General features: G+C 38.6%; 1 protein-coding gene across 1 annotated transcript; it reads right to left on the reverse strand.

Annotated features, from left to right (window-relative positions):
• Positions 1-7659: 7659 nt before the first annotated feature.
• anxa4 (annexin A4) lies at positions 7660-15752 on the reverse strand. Its single transcript, XM_044173396.1, has 13 exons — positions 15610-15752; positions 14374-14423; positions 13235-13322; positions 12418-12512; positions 11387-11500; positions 10810-10900; positions 10110-10189; positions 9645-9701; positions 9474-9567; positions 9060-9155; positions 8560-8618; positions 8226-8348; positions 7660-7894 (listed from the first exon to the last, which is right to left on the reverse strand). The coding sequence occupies exons 2-13, from the start codon at positions 14380-14382 to the stop codon at positions 7838-7840; spliced, it is 963 nt and encodes a 320-aa protein (XP_044029331.1). The 5' UTR covers positions 14383-14423; positions 15610-15752; the 3' UTR covers positions 7660-7837.
• Between the last annotated feature and the right edge of the window lie 903 nt (positions 15753-16655).

Raw genomic sequence — 16655 nt, forward strand, 5'->3', positions numbered from 1 at the left:
ATTCCACGTGTCTACCGTCAGGCATTGTCTCTGAGCTGAGCTTTGGATTTCATTGTATTCAACTTACCATGTGACTTTTTTTTCCTGAGCCTATTCCATATTAATGGATGTGTTATCAGTAGTTATGTGCCCATCAGTCAGTCAGGAACTGAACAGCTGTCCAGGGGCTGACCTTGAAACGGCTCACACAATGTCTCTCTCTCTCTCTCTCTCTCTCTCTCTCTCTCTCTCTCTCTCTCTCTTTCTCTCACTCAATCACCAGTTCATCTTTTCAACTTTTTATTGGCCTGTGGAAATGGAATTTTCCTATTGCATATTTTCTTTGCTGCCTGTCTGCTGTGCCTATAGCTTCCAATTTGGACTATCTAAAACATGACTGACAGCTTGAATGAAGGATCAAATGTGCACTAAATATTGAATATGTTGCAAGCGTATTCAAGTTATGAGAACTGAATACGAGTTTCTAGATTGCAATCAGTATCTGTAGAAAAACCGAAGATAATAGCAAATAATCATTAAACGAGGATGGGATCTAAGTTACTGACAGACATTTACACAGAAAGAGCTGCAATTTCAAAGAAAAGACAGTTTCAACAGTAATGGCTGTCAAAAGATTCTGTATCTCCATGCGTTTTAAATACCCATCTGTCATCTCAGTTTTCTTTGCACAGGGAACTCCCCTCCACCTACCTGTGTCACTGATCTGTTACTGCATTATGCAAATGTCTGTGTAATCTCTCAGTAGTCAAGCATAATAAGCATTTTGTGTGTTTGTGTAAATTATGAGCTAAATTTTAGCTGCCACAGGCATATGCACCTAAAATGTGGTCTTTATTTTTTGTATTAACTCAAGATGTTTGTGTATCCAAACACGGGGGAAAAATGATGTTAAAAAAAAGGTTTTCTGATGACCTGAGTTGAAATTGTTCATGTTTTTTTCTTTTTTAATACAAAAAACTAAACTAAAAGAGCACAGAAAGTAGACCAACTAAGGATAAATATTAAGGGCTTGTAATAGATTACCTTAAACCCACGCAAGGACATATGATCAGATTAAAGTACTAGATCAAAATTGAAGACACTGAATAATGATGCAGTGTATGGGACAGGACGTCAATTTCTTGCTTCAGACAAAGGTCATCAATAATTACACTTACCGTATATATAATTTATTATAATCCCACTCATTTTCATCAAAACCAGGAGCTCAACTTGGCCCCTTTAATGAGGTCTGCTTTGTCTTTCTCCATGGTGATTATTCTGTATGTTTGCTCTTAAAGAGACATGTGGCGTCCAGTAGATCTTTGTAGCTCAATCAAACCTAACTCTGAAAAGGAGGAAGAAATTCTGAGTGAATGAGGTAACTCTCTGTCCTACTTACGATGGCATTACTTATATTTACACTTATTTTTTCACATCACTGAAGCCTAAAACACTGATAGAATACGAGTTTCAAAGGGTTAGGGAGTTTGTCATGGAATTGTAGTTGTTTACATTTCCATTTTTATGAGCACTTTCAGGTGTCCTTTGAATGAAGCTGAAACAAGGGTGAAATATCAGTTTAGCTTAATTTATGATATTATTGAAAGCTCCAGAACAGCTATCAGGATCAAAAATAAGCTTTGAAACTTAACTCTTGAGACAAAATGGACCTTAAAGTTACTATAAACAATATTTTTATATCAACAATGGATCACTTGACTACTTGTGTGTGAAATGTGTGGCTCACAATGAACCCACAGAGAATTATCATGCAACTCCACAGTGCCCCTCAACTCTATGGTGCATTATAACATCTTTCAGCTCATTGTTTCAGTTTTATGGCTCACAATTTTACTGTTTCGGTTCACTCTCACCACTCTTGCACAGTTTTCGGCCAGTTTTCTAAAAACCAACTGTACATTAGTTACCTGCCCAGCACCAAACAAAAGAGCTAAAAGGAGAGTGAACATTTGACTTACATTCGGCAGGTGGCCAAAATATAACTCCAAATAAATGCTAATGTTGCTCCGCTGGATGTGTAAATAGGAAACTGTTTGCTAACAAGTTTGTGACATATCAACTTAAAAGGTGATAATATGCCAGTGTTGTGTTTACAGCTTGTTTCAACTGCCCTGGCCAAAAAAATCAGATACTGCAGGTTTAAAGTGCTCAGAAAAGTAATTACATCTGATATCAAAATCCCTCAAACTGTCTGTGGGCAGCCACTGTGATGAACATGGTGACTTTCCATCTGGTCAACTGTGAACCTAGTGATTTGGAAAGCCAAAGCATGCCTGAATCATTCCCCTCATCCTTTACACAATTGTAGCGATCTTCATGTAAACTAAGCATGTAAATAATAAAATTAATGATGGCTGGATTCCATTTAGCTGCTTCAGTTTCAGTGTAACTTTTAAGAGTAAAAACCTCGGTACACAGTACTTCAAAGAAAAGAGCAACTTTGGGGTGCTAGAGTTACATCTGCCCCTGGGATTCATGAAGTTTAATATTTTATTTTGTTTCTGCAAGCACTGAGCTATTTTGGATGTTACCCACTGCAGTGTACAAATTCAGCATCTGTATGTATAGAACACAGAGGATAATATATGCAATAATATGTATATATATCCAAAGTAAAATATTAAGACTAATCCAAGATTTTGCAGCCTTGCACTCACTTTTTGATCAGAAATTCAAATGTGATGAACAGAAACAGAATTGTGGTAAATTGGGCTTATTTCACAGGGTGAATAACTGAACTAAAATCATAAATCCTTAAATTCTCACATTGTTTCAATGTCCTAAACAGTCCTAGTTGATATGCAGAAAACACTTCTGTCCTCCCCACTATTTAATTAGTAAATTCAGAGGAGCAACCGCACTCTGACCAAGATGGATATCATTTCATTTCATTGTCCCGCCATCATGCAGTTACATCTTATAGTTAATGTTATAAGTAACACCTGTGCAAAGTCAAAATGTCTGCTGTGCAAAAGGCCTACACCATTCAGAATCAGTCTCTTCAGTAAACCTCTCAGGTCAGCAGCAGCTCTTTATAGCTCCAGGCCCTCTTCATCCTTCCACTATTCACCTGAGGCTCTCTGCTGATTTGACGCCATTTCATTTAAATCAATTTAGATTTAGATTTTTTCCCCCCTAACTCATCTGAGTGATCCGATGGACACCACAGGAAAGTCTTCTGAAAAACTTAACATCAATTTGTCATATCATGCAATATAATGTGAGAAAACAGAGTAATCATTTAATGGTAATTTCTTAAAATCAATGTAAATTCTAGTCACAACTTTTGCAGGGCCCTGGTGGCTGAAGGCCTTACAGTCGGCTCCCTCTACCCCCTTCTATCCCATTATCTTGTGGACTGCTGGGCCAACACTGCAGGCTTCAACTGACTCTCACAACCTCCTTGCTCTCCACTGTCCCCTATGATTGGAACAAAGGCGTGTCCTCTGTCTGATGTTATCTTCCCAGTTGTTCTTCTGTCTCCCATGTCAACGCAATTGCCAGAATAAAATGTATCAATTGTATGTTTCTGCAAACCACAGAAACAGGCAATCTGTACGTTTCAAACTTTAATCTCTAAATTTCAAACACTGTGGTTAAAGTCTAGTTAGGTTTAGGCACAAAAACCACTTGGTTAGGATTAGGAAGTTAAGTTAAAATACCCGGTTTTGTCTGAAAATGTCTCGATGCCTCACTAAAAACACCCAGCGTTATTGTGGCCTCGAACAGTGGCCTCGAACAGTGCTCTCTATGATACGTATTGTACAAATGTTGATATGATAAGTATTAGATGTATTAAAATGTACAGATTGCACGTATCTGTGGTTTGTAGATACGTACAATTGATACATTTTATTCTGGTGACTGGGCTGCCCGTGTGCTCTGCCCCCCCGCACAATGCCTTGATGGTTTTCGTCCTGTAGACCATATATTTGATCATGTTTCAGACAGCAACCCAGCAACCCCAGACTGTCTTCAGATGTATGCAGTCTCACTGCTAGTTAAATGTGGAAGAGATGTTGTTGCTTTGTGAGAGCATTTAAAACGAGACATGGTCTGTTTCTTCTCTGTTTGACTTTGTGATAAAGAGTTTATATGTTTTAAGCAGCAAAGAGAAACTGATATGATTTTGCTTTAAGAAAAGAACATGACAATTATAATGTGAGCAATAAGGTACAACAATAGTTGAGCAGTGAATACACCTTAAAGGAAGAGTTTGCCATTTTGCCTTTTGCAAGACTCCAGGATGTCACTGCTCCTGGCCAAGAAATAGTTCCCATAAAACCGAAAATTGTAGTTTTTAGACTTTGGTTTTTGTACAAATTAAACAAATGACATATAAAAGTTTTAGAGGTGTTTGTAAGCGTATTTTGTTACCTTCGGACAGAGCCAAGCTAGCTGTTTCCAGTCTTTGTGCTAAGCTAAGCTAACCAGCTTCTGGCCCCAGCTTCATATTGAATGGACATCTTGTGTTGAACACATTTAAATAAAGTGTTGACCTGAGTCCTTGTAAACAGTGGCTTATCTAAATTAAAAACTAATTTTAAGCTATATGGATAGGCGTGGCCTTGGGTAATAATTCAGTATTATTGTTTAATCTCCATATAATCTTATAAGAGTTCTTATATTAAAATGTCTTGGTCCAGAGTTCTCATATACACTCAGTGGCCACTTTATTAGGTACACCTGTAAAATCTAATGAAATCAGCTCATCCATAACTTCTACCTTCACAAAGATAATAATGTTCAAATTTGATTGACATTGTCAGAGAGGTATTCATTTAACTATATGTTTATTATTGAGGTTGTAGTTTGCACTGGTGTTGAACTGAACTGAATTATATTGAAAGGCGTCTCTAATGTTTTGCCCACTCCATCTACAAACATATACGTAATAAACATACAGTTGAATTACCATTATATGCTTTGTGAAGGAAGAAGCAGAGCTGTTGTAATGGATTGCATTAGATTCTGTAGATGTACTTAATAAAGTGGCCAGGGAGTATATGATTAATAAGAAAAAGTAATCATGCTGGCACTTTAGTCTTACAGGGCTTTCTTCATCAGACCTTGAAAAAAGGACATTTTATTTTACTTTATTATGTTTGACTCATCCAATAAATGTTATTGTGTAATTATATTATGCCAACACACATTGGAGAAGTGTCTCCTTTAGAATATATACAATATTTATTGAAAATAATATGATTTTTTTTTTACTCTAAAAAGAACTAGACTAGTCTAAAGCCATTTTAGCTCAGCTCTGTGAGGCTGTTTTGGGGCACAATGGTGCTTTGAGCTAAATGCGAACACATCTTAGTTTACTGTGCTAGCACGCTAACGTTAGCTAATAAGCACTAAACATGAACATTTGATATTTTACTCACAAATGTCAACCTTACAGTGGTGATGGAGGAAAAGTTGGGATCACCAATGTCAGTAGGATCCATCCTCTGGGGACCATAAACGTCTGTATAAAATGTCCTTTTAATCCATATAGGAGTTGCTGAGATATTTCAGTCTGGACCAAAGTGGTGCATTGCCTTCCCTTTAGAGCTATGCTGCCGGCATGGCTAAACACACACACAGACACAAAATCTTTTTTTTTTTACCACCAAGATATACTATTGTAAAAAAACAAAATAGACGGTAAATTGTAACAGATTAATTTGAAATGTGATAATTGAATGAAGTTTGGAAAATTAAATGCTAGTTTGGTACCATTTCAGTTCTTTAAGGAGGAGGCCTCATTTCATTTTCAGTTCACCTGTTTAATTTCAGTTGCCACCACCTCTTGCCTGAGTTGTACTTTGTACACCTACTTTGTTAATTCTGCTTCACATTTCCATATTTCCACCTCCAAGTAACACTGAGATACACAGCGTATAATAGCTGTAGCCTTTATGTGTTCTTTGTTTTCATGAAGTTAATGATCTTCTGTTATGTCTCAGCTTACCTCCTACATATGCCAGAAGCCAGAGGGTTGAGTGTACAGTAAGCATTAGGATGTGTTGTCTGCTGTTGCCGTGCATGCATTATTTCTGTTGCTATGGCAATTTTTGCAATATCGTGTTCATTCACCTATTTGGGATTATTAAGGGGTATTGATAAAGCTGTGAAAATAGATAAGAACAAACTGTCTCCCTTTGTGAACTTATGTTCAGTACATTCCTTGAGTGTTTGGTTCTTGCTTGCTGTACCCACTTTGTCTCACTTGTCTATTACATCTGCAAGGGCTTACATTAATCAAAGACTTCCTGCACGTCTTAAACCTCAGAACAAAACTTGTTCTTTTTAATCAAAAGTGAGTGTACATAGACACATAAAATAAAACGCTTATAATCTTGGCTGTGACCTTTTGTTCACATTATCATCAAGAATAGTTGATAGAGACAGTGGTGTCTCTGGGGGTCCTGCTGAAACGTTCTTCCTTAAATGGTCTTTTTTAAAGTGTTTACTTTCATTAGATCATGTTTTACTGTACACAATGAAAAACAAATCCTCTTTGTGTCTAATGAACAGACTTCATGCCATGAATTCAAATAAATGAAGGTGCTCGTAAAAAGGATTTATTCTGAACACAATAAAGCAGAGGCATTTCTTTAAAAAAATACTCCTGCATTACAATATAATGTCAAACATTTGCACAACAGCGACTATAGTTACTGCACGTAAGGATATAGAGACAAAAACCTCACGCAAAACAAATGTACCACTGAGACAATGTTTTAAAAAACAACACCTAAGCTTGTCCGGGGCCCCGATCAACTTCACAGTTGCCTTGAAAACCTCTGAATACTCTGAAATTACTAAAGAAAGCTCTCACCAGATGGCCACAGAGGGTGGCAGCCCCTCAGAGAAAAACATAAATGGATGCAGTCGTTCAGCTGTTAAATATGGTGACTGGTGAACAATCGGTCTGATGAGAATTTAGTGATATTTCTTCTTCCTCTTAGCACCACACAGAGTGAGTGGAGTGTTTTGCTGTAAAGCCTGAACTGGATCCTTATTAAAGTCTGTAAACAGCACATGCCAGTTTCAATAGAGAGGAGTCAAGCTTATGTTGTCCAAGGACCATGGAAAAACATGCTATTTATTCTCACAATTATCACAGGAATTTTACTGAGAAACAAAATTGCAGATAAGTCATATTTTGCAGCTCAATGGAAAACATGACATTGAGCGCTGTACTATTCACAAAGATAAAGGATGCTGATAGATTCTCCTGCACTGCTGGACTCCCAGCTGCTTCAGACTAATTTTATGGAGTTATTTTGGCTCCACCTAGTGGTCACCTTGAGTACAACCACTGCAGGTTATTTCCCAGGCTCATTGCTCTGAGTTGGAACTGTAAGTTTGTATGAGCTATGGGACATCCTCCTTAACTTGATTAGAGCACACTTTACTGCCTCCGAAAACAAGCTAGCAGCCCGTTAATGTAATTGAGTCAAATGACGAAGGGCAGACTCAACAAATGAGGAACTGCTACCAATTAAACAAATGGACTTCACTGACTGACAGTGATGAAAATGTTGCGCTGTAACAAGACCGGGGGCTGGAGGCCAATAACATATTTTTTTAATGTTTTTAAGCATATATCTAACTAATACCATTAATTAATCCTTAACACAGGATCAATAACAAAAAACACAGACATTTGCAAAAGGTCTTTGGTTTAATTGGTATTACAGAACAAACAGTAAAACAAGGCACTGCAGCCATTCAGTGAAGTGTGAAGGCCGTGGAAGAAGAAATGTCATCAGCGGGGAAAAAAAGCTCCTAATGTGGTCTGCAGAATGAAAAGACAGAGATGGATGTTGTTCTGATGTTTCTTTTATTCGCCTCCACACAGCTCCAGCAGGATTTTGCGGTAGTCACCAGACGTGTCACCCTGCGCAGTAAGAGAAAGATCAGTGAGACTTCAAAACGACCAGTGTAGGGAATAACTGAGATCAGTTTCATGAAGCCGAACTGATAACAAACACTGTGATAATATGACTTAGATTCCAAGACCTTTGACAAACCAGACAATATTACTCATGGTATGACTTTAGCTAATCAAACAAAATGAAAGCAGTGATAATTGAAGTCTCATCACAGTTCAAAGCTACATTAAGGCATTACATAAAGTTAGAATCGCAATTATTATATCACAGTTGATGTATTGTAAAGCTTTTTGCTTTTGCTGCAGTATTTCCCGCCCCTAGTTTTTAATGCCTCACCTTGATGAAAGAGTAGAGAGTCTTTCCATACATCTTCAGGAACTGCGCCTTAATGTCCAACATGTCAATCTCCGCCCTGGCAACCATTATTCTGATGAGGACACTATCAGTAGTGCCCAGCCCCTGACAAGAGAGAGATACTAGACTTTTACCACATATATAGTATGATAAAATCAGTCTGCTTTTCTTATGGCCAATGTAACTACTGTACTTGTGTGTATTGATAACTAATGAACCAAATGAAAACATGATACATATATACACCCCAACAATTTAATGTGTAGTGACTACACAATACAGTATAGTAGCCCCATTACAAACATGAAATATTTACCTTCATTGATTTGTATAATCGCTCTGCAAAGAACGCTGGCTTGTTCCTTATGCATTTCACTGTAAAGCAAAAACAAATCCCAGCACATGAGGTGCAATGCTTTCACAACACGAATACAATAAATTCAAGGTTATAAGCTCAGTGTTTTAAAGGTCGCTTCTATTTAAACACCAAAGAGACGCTTTTCAATAAAGGGAATACACCACCAACAAGTGCAGACTCAAAATATCCAGAGTTGGATCAGCACCTCTCTGATGCTTCACAACATAGTATTTATTGCAATCCAATTATTTTATTCTTGGATTGCATTAGATTGAACAGGTTTTCCTATTATTTGGGCCACCATACAAGTGCTTCAACGGCCATGTGGACCAAGCTGAAAACATTTGCCTCCTGTGGCTGAAATTTTTTCAGATTTTGGTGACATCTTTGGTGCCGGCAGTCACTGCAGTGTGCTTCTGTATGTATGTAAAAGTATAAACGACGCAGCAGAGACAGACCTATGGCCAGAAAGACGTCCTCCAGACAGCCAGACATCTCCCTCTTAATGCTGTCCTCAATGTCTCTTCCAGAAATCTTCTGATACTCCTCAAACACTGAAGGAAGAAAACAAAAAGATTAATGGGGAGGTAGAATGTGCCACTAATTCCAGAACAATCTGTCACACACTGATTTTTCATTATCAAACTCATAACACTACACATTACATGAATGAAAATGAAAGTGATTCAACAAAGAGAGTGAGTGTTTGCTCCTAAAACTCCAACAAAGGGTCAGTAAAATCCCCAAATTCTACTACATGACTTCTGCAGCTAATTTAAGGTTAAGGAAGTATATTCTTGTGACACACAACACTAATAACACAAGTCTGCAGACATTAACATGATGTTTGTGAATATGCTGTAAGAATATACCTCGCAGCAGATGGTTTCGGTTCCTCACACAAAGCACCGTGAGGAATTTAACCTCGTCCGTGCCCCATCGAGCCTCACCGGCCTCATAGATTTCCTATCAATCACAAACATTTAAGAACCGAGGGCCATAACTGAAACACATCCTTTCATCTAAAGAACCTGAAATCTTGCCTTGGCATCTAGAACAGCCTGGGCCTCGTCCACTTTGTCACTTTCATCTCGTCCAGCCTGCAATGCAGAAGACACGGCAGTTTAAGAGAAAATGGGTGTAGGATTGCACAATATTGGAGACAGAAAAAAAAGCAAAAGAAAATTATGTTTTTATGATGCAGAAGTGACTATTGCTTCCTCTTCCCGAACAGCGGGAACTACTACTTCAAGTTTTCTTGTGTGTCCAAAATACTTTCATTCTCACAAATCAACTCAAAGCGAAAAGGAAAATCATCTCATGAGAAGCTGTTTTCCAGCAAGATACAAGGAAGTGAATATGTATATTCTACTTGAATTACATTCTCATCAAATTGAATTTTACTAAAAATTTTATACAATCCATTTTTATATGAGCTATAATAAAGTGCCATTAAAACATTCACTTTGGCCTAAGCTAGGAGAGGTTATGGGCTAATGTTTGCTCACCGTGAGTAAAGAGACCAAAACCCTCTGAAACATTCCAGATGTGTCCCCACACACATCGTCTTCCAAGTCTTTTTCATATTCTGCCATGAAAAGCATAATAAAGAAATTAAAATATAAAGCATGTGCTCTAATACCTGTTCAGTTTTGGCGATTATGGGGCAGGGGAAAAAAAAAAATCACAAATGCTAATTATTGAAGGTTTAAGGAGGTCTGAGTGCCTATGAGATTAGTAAAAATCATGAGGTTTGGAAAGCAAATATTTACAATTGAATACAGTTTCATTAATATTCATTTTGTTGTGATCTGAATTCAGCAACTATGCTGGTATAATTGGTACAACGCATGTACATGTAAGTGATACCACAAAGCACAGCATCATAACAATTTATTTATATGCATTGGAAGACAAAGCCATTAAAAAAAAATGCTGAAAATACTTTCCAACTACTGTCACTGCAACCACAGAAGAACAAATAAGCAAACAAACTGCCACATAGAGAGCAGCAATGGCTTTTATGAATAATTTATGCCATCCACTGCTTTCTAATAATGGAGGTCATTGCATCTCCAAACAAAGAACAGAGGCTTAGTCACTGATACACAATATCGGATATCATACACAACCCATAGGCACCAACAGACACAGAGACATACCATGACCTGATGTCAGAAATACTATTCATAGAAGTGACACCCTTACCTTTCTTGTAGACGGCATTGATGGTTTTTATTTCAGCATTTGACCTTGAAGCAAGAATATCGATGAGACAAGCCTCCTCCGTTCCAGCCCCCTGTGGCGAATGGATGTGTTTAAAACAAGGTATGAAGACACGAGGAGGGTGTGATGCTTTTCACTAAATACATGAGATAAGTTTATGAACTAAAGGAAACGTAGCTTCAAAGAAAAGTTTGGCTCTCGATACTTTCCGGCTTCCCCACCCTGTCTGACTATTTTCAGCTGCGGATACATACACATTTAATGCACTAACGAGAATATATGGCAGCAAAAAAGGTACATGTGGGATTGACTCAAAATAAACTACAGTGGCCAGGATCATTGTAATGAAGGAACATGTCACACGGTGCAATGATGTGTGTGACCGATGTGGAGCTCTATGGCACAGAGGAAAAAGATAAATCAGGCTTTGGACACTACACAGGCAAGACTTGTTAGAGGATGAATTCCTTGTTGGTTTTGGTCTTTTCATGGGATTTGTTGACAACAAGAAAAACAGACTATCACTAGACTTTAGTAGAAGTAAATGAGAAACTCTGACCTTCATTGCACTTTTCAGCTCGTACGCATCATACACAGGTGCCAGCATCAGCAGACCGAGAACAACACTCCTGAAGTTCCCACTCAGCTCTGAGGACAGATCATCAGCCAGGTCCTGCAGGAGGACAGGAACAGATGGATTAACAGGAAAACAACCCACCAGTCATTCCCAGTACTTACAATACTTACTTACTTACAATAATTTCATCAAGAAGGGGGATGCGTAATGAAAGCTGATTATCTTTGACATTGAAACAAGTAAATACTGGCTTTATGTTCGGGTCATGTGCTGCCAGCGTGGACATGAGACATGACTTCACACATTCCAGCAGCAGGACTTGGGTCTCCGCTAGAGGGTGTGGTTTCTGGACACAGTTTTGTGAACAGAAGAGCTGTTCCACACAACTCGCCTGTGTGACCGCATGTGGGCGTCGCCATGTGCAACATGACTCACTCTTTCTGCCTGCGAGGACTCCACTCACAATCACAATTTGCTTTTTCTGTAGCTCCCTCACTGGAACTTTCAGATAACTTTATTGACATCTTACCATGCACTGCGCAGAGGGCTGGATATTATCTCATTATGTCAATGCAATTAACATCCCTGACTTCCCTTTTCGTTAATATATTGATCCACATAAGGAAGAAACTAAGAAACGGTCAGTGAGAAGCATACGTCTGTGGGTTCAGTGTACTGTTTTTTGTTTTGTTTTTATAGAGGGGAACATTCCCCAGTTCTGCTTTACAGTTAATGGTTAACCTTATCAGCACTGTTAGCACAGCAAAAACCCCACCTTAAGTGAAACAAAATGATGAGAGAGTACACAATGGAATAAGAGGCTAAGATATGACACATCCACTGCTGCTGCCAATAGTCTCCATCAAGGCTGCTTTTCAAATTCCTCTGGTACTCTAACTTCATTTCTGCACATTCTCTGCTTCATGCATGTTGATTTATGGTGAAAAACACCTTTTCATTCGCAAATAGACTTTGTTTGCTGCCTTTGAGTACAGCTCAGTAAAAACTCTCACCTTCCCCACTGACTGTTTGTAGGCCTCTTTGATGCGCTGCCTCTGGGCAATAGTACAGTGTGATAGGACCTCGGTGATAGCTGCCTCATTAGTGCCTGCAAGAAATTATACAATACAGAATCTTATAAACTTAACCAATCTCAAGTACTAGGTATCATATATTCCTATTCTTGGAGCTCAATTTAAAAGCAATGGTTCAGCCCTAATGTGTAGGACACAGAATCAGGCACCAGCACTGCAACCCTGGAGATGATCCTAACACACAGCTGTTTGTTGCCATCGACATAGAAACCATCTGTTTGCAACAGAGCTCAAATTAGAGTCAGGGGAAGATGATTATGCTTGCAAACCTTAACAGCATCAACATTCCACACCATAAATATGCAGATAGTGAAAAAATACTCCTGAGTGTTTGTTAGGATGTACCTCTTTGAGTGGTACATATCTGCCAACATGATTTCAGAACAGTGCAACCCATAATGAGATTAGTTTAACACTTCTTCCTGCATGATCAGCAAAGTCCAGATTAATTTTTACTCCCTATCAGGAGTGGAGAGGAAGCTTTACGACACAATGTGTAGAGGTGAGGCAAAGTACAAAGTACTGAGCAGAATGAATGGAAATAGGAAACTTAAAAAGCTGCCATGACAACACAAGCACTGAACAACATTGAATTTTGTTTTTCCTGGTGAGGAGGGGAGAGACAGAGGAAAATTATAATTACATTGTCCCCCCATGGAGGCCTAGTCTTAATGACACAGTGAAACACATTTTTGGCTAATGATGGTTTCTGGATGACAGCGGCTGGATCACTCACCAGCTCCCTTCATGGCTTCTCTAAGCCTCTGGACATCTGCCTCTGGGTCAAAACCAGCCGCCTCAGTCACTGTGCCACGGTTTCCAATCTGGTCATAAATAACAAAATTACAACCATTAATCTATTAAACAGAATTAATATAAGCAGACACAAAGCTTAAAGTCCACTTGAAAGTGTGTTTTGCTTTTTGTTACTTTACTTGGATGTTTGACCTTCACTGTGCAGAATAATGTATATGCAGAGTTTGAGACTAGAGGTCAGCTACTGCTGCCGAATGAGGAGAACGGGAAAACCTCTGTTCACACATTACTGTTAGCCCTGTAGTCACCAGTGATGGATTGTAACTAAGCAATTTTAATCAAGTACTGTAGTTAGGTACAAATTTAGCTGATTTCTAAGTCATCTGCTGAAGGGGGAAAGTTTCTCTGTGCTCATCTTCAATCTGAGTTCAAGGCGTGCACATATGAGCATGATTTTGTGACATCGCAACTAGTTTGGAAGCCAGTCATGCATTTACAAGTGTGATGTAGGGGACACTGAGAATGGGTATTTTATCATTTCAAAATGCAGGACAAAGTTTAAGTGAGAAATCTCTTTTCGAGAGGAGAATCACTTCCACAATTTGGGTTGAGCAGTTTCAGTTGAAATCAAAATCACAATGACCAAAATTACTTTTTAACACTATCAATATTCTGCATTATGCAGAATTTTGATAGTGTATTATATTATCTACTTTTCGCATTAATTAAATAGGCTTAACGGCTACAAATTGCATTGAACTGCAAAGTAGTATCACGAGTAACATCAAGAAGAAATGCAAATTTTTATAAAATATTGATTAAAATTTCATAAAAACAATTTGTGTCTTTGTTTTGTATAAAATAAACATGAAAAGAGACCTCAGACTATACTTTTATTTCCGCTTGCAGTAGCAATTGTACCATTTCATAACAATATAATTCTAATAAAAGATGAAATATCTTAATATTTAATCGCTGCCCAGCCCTATTCAAAACCAAGCACAACAAAACAGCAGCGTCTCTAATGGTGACGCAAATAAATGTAAATGTTGTTGATTACATGACATTTGCCTCTTTTCACTGTGCACAGGTGGAACAGCAGCTATGGGACCGACTTACCGCTGCCATTGTAGGATAAGTGCGGATTTCCAAACTGGAGGTGCAGAAAGCTACAAAAGAACAAAAAGATTATGCTAGTTTGTCAGTTGCACAATAACCTGTTTATAACACAAAAAGAAGAAAGAAGTAAACGGTCTCAGTTTTGAATGTGACCGTCTTTAACCTCTGATCAATATTGTATGCAGCTCATCATCTCAGAGAGGGTTTCCGTCACACGCTTTTGGTCAGGGCCTCTCTTGTGTTCCACGTCTGTGTTGGCATCCCAAGAGCTAATCTCATTAAGCCAGTGTTTATTTGGACACACCTGTAATTACTTCACTGAGAGCAACTTACCCACTGACATAGAGTCATCATATATCTGTCGAAATCCATTTAGTTAAAAAGATATTTCATTTTGTAAAGTGACAAGACTTCCCTCCATTTACACTCAAGCACAATGAAAGTTTGTGTTACTTATCATACAAAAACACGACCCCTGTCCTGGGATTTGACAGTGCAGACTTTTACTAATCAAACCTAGGGTGGCCTGAACTCCTAAACATTCACACCATGTGTACAGACGTAAATAAAGACAAAGAGGATTCTGTTGCTAAATTGTGTAAATACTATGAAATCCTCTTGTGAACAAACAAAATAACAGCGTATTATTCCTCCAGGTATTAACTGCATCAGTACCAACACAGTGTATTTAAATTCACATTTGTGTAAATTTGTATATTGTATATTTCAGGGATCATTCAATGACATGTACATGTCAAACTCATATCTGGGATAAGTATCATCTGTTTTCTTGTTAGTGGATTTTATTACTCAAATGCATTATTTAGTATATTCAGCTATTTTTCTTCTAAAGTATGTGATTGGATCACAAACCTATAACGTCATCAGCGAGTTGGAAATTGAGCAATAGTAGTAAAGGGTACGTTAAAAGCAAAGACCAAAAAAAACTTTACACTGCAATTATGTTTCCAAAGTTATTACTGCAACTGAAATATAGTCCCCAAAGCCGCACAAATCTACACTATAATGTTCACTGATAACTTAATTGAGTTAACAAAATGCAAAGAAAACGTCGTAGCGAAAGTTAATCAGAAAGAAGAGGTGTTAGCTGGTTAACAGTGAACTGAAGTCAGTGGGCACACCCTACAGTGTCTCAGTCTGAGCTCTACTCTGTCAAATCAAATACCGCAAAACACCTCGAACACATGACTCGCCGGACTCTGAACTTCACCTTACCTGTCCTGAAGACAAGTCACTCAGCGTGAAGCCCGACAAGAGGGAAATGCGGAAACGTACCAGGAAACTAAACCTTATAACTAACAGCTTCTCTCACGTCCCACCCACCAAGATGCACATATATAACGGCATACTCCCTTCGCTAGAGCGCGCACGTGAGCTGCTGCATTCACGGCATGTCGGCAGAACAGCAACAAATGGAAAAACTCCCAATACTGTACTTTTTATTTCACTACAATTATCTGACAGTTTTAATTACTTTACAAATAAAGGGTTTTTTTTTATACAAAACAGCAAATTATGTGGGCTTTGTCGATAATTGGCGGACTTTCTGGGGAAGACCTGGTCTGATTAGGATAGACGACGTTCATCCCACTTTGGATGGAGCAGCTCTCATATCCAGAAATCTGGCTGAGTTTATTAGTGGACCTAAACCATGACAACTTAGAGTTGAGACCAGGAGGCAGAGTTGCAGTCCTACACGCTTCTCTGCGCCTCGATTAGAGCAGTTACCCACCCAAAACCCCTTAGTGTCTGCCCCCCGTCCACTGCTCCGGCCATCCATTCACTCCAATATTAAATCCATCTTATATTGACGCTGATGGTTTTTCACTGGAGTTAATTGAAAGCCCAGTGCATCTCATACAGGGTACCTTGTGCTTCTGTATGAAACGCCAAGGGGCGTGACAAAACGTCGGTATTTGACAACCTGGGAATGAGCAGGTTGCATATATGCTTCCTTAAGGCAATATCAATAGGAAACACTGCATACACTTTCATTGTTATGATACCCAATTATACCTATCGATCAAGCCAGATGAAGCTAACCAGTTAACTAAACTTCAAGCATGCCTCAAGGACATAAGAAACTGGATGACCTGCAGTTTTCGGATGTTAAACTTAGACAAAACTGAAGTTATTGTGCATGGCCCCAAACACCTCTGAGACACATTATCTGAAGATTCCTATGATGCACTGAGCTCCTCTCTGCTCCTCTCCCTCTCTCTCCTTGCTCATGGTGGGAATTGTTGGGTCTCTGTCAATAA

This window comes from Siniperca chuatsi, linkage group LG18, assembly GCF_020085105.1.
Source record: "Siniperca chuatsi isolate FFG_IHB_CAS linkage group LG18, ASM2008510v1, whole genome shotgun sequence".
Taxonomy (NCBI): domain Eukaryota; kingdom Metazoa; phylum Chordata; class Actinopteri; order Centrarchiformes; family Sinipercidae; genus Siniperca; species Siniperca chuatsi.

Coding starts and splice junctions, on each gene's coding strand:
- anxa4 (XM_044173396.1), bottom strand. Junction 11,501..12,417: donor ACAAACAGTCAGTGGGGAAG/GTGAGAGTTTTT, acceptor GTCCTCCTGCAG/GACCTGGCTGATGATCTGTC. Junction 9,156..9,473: donor CCGAAACCATCTGCTGCGAG/GTATATTCTTAC, acceptor TTCTTCCTTCAG/TGTTTGAGGAGTATCAGAAG.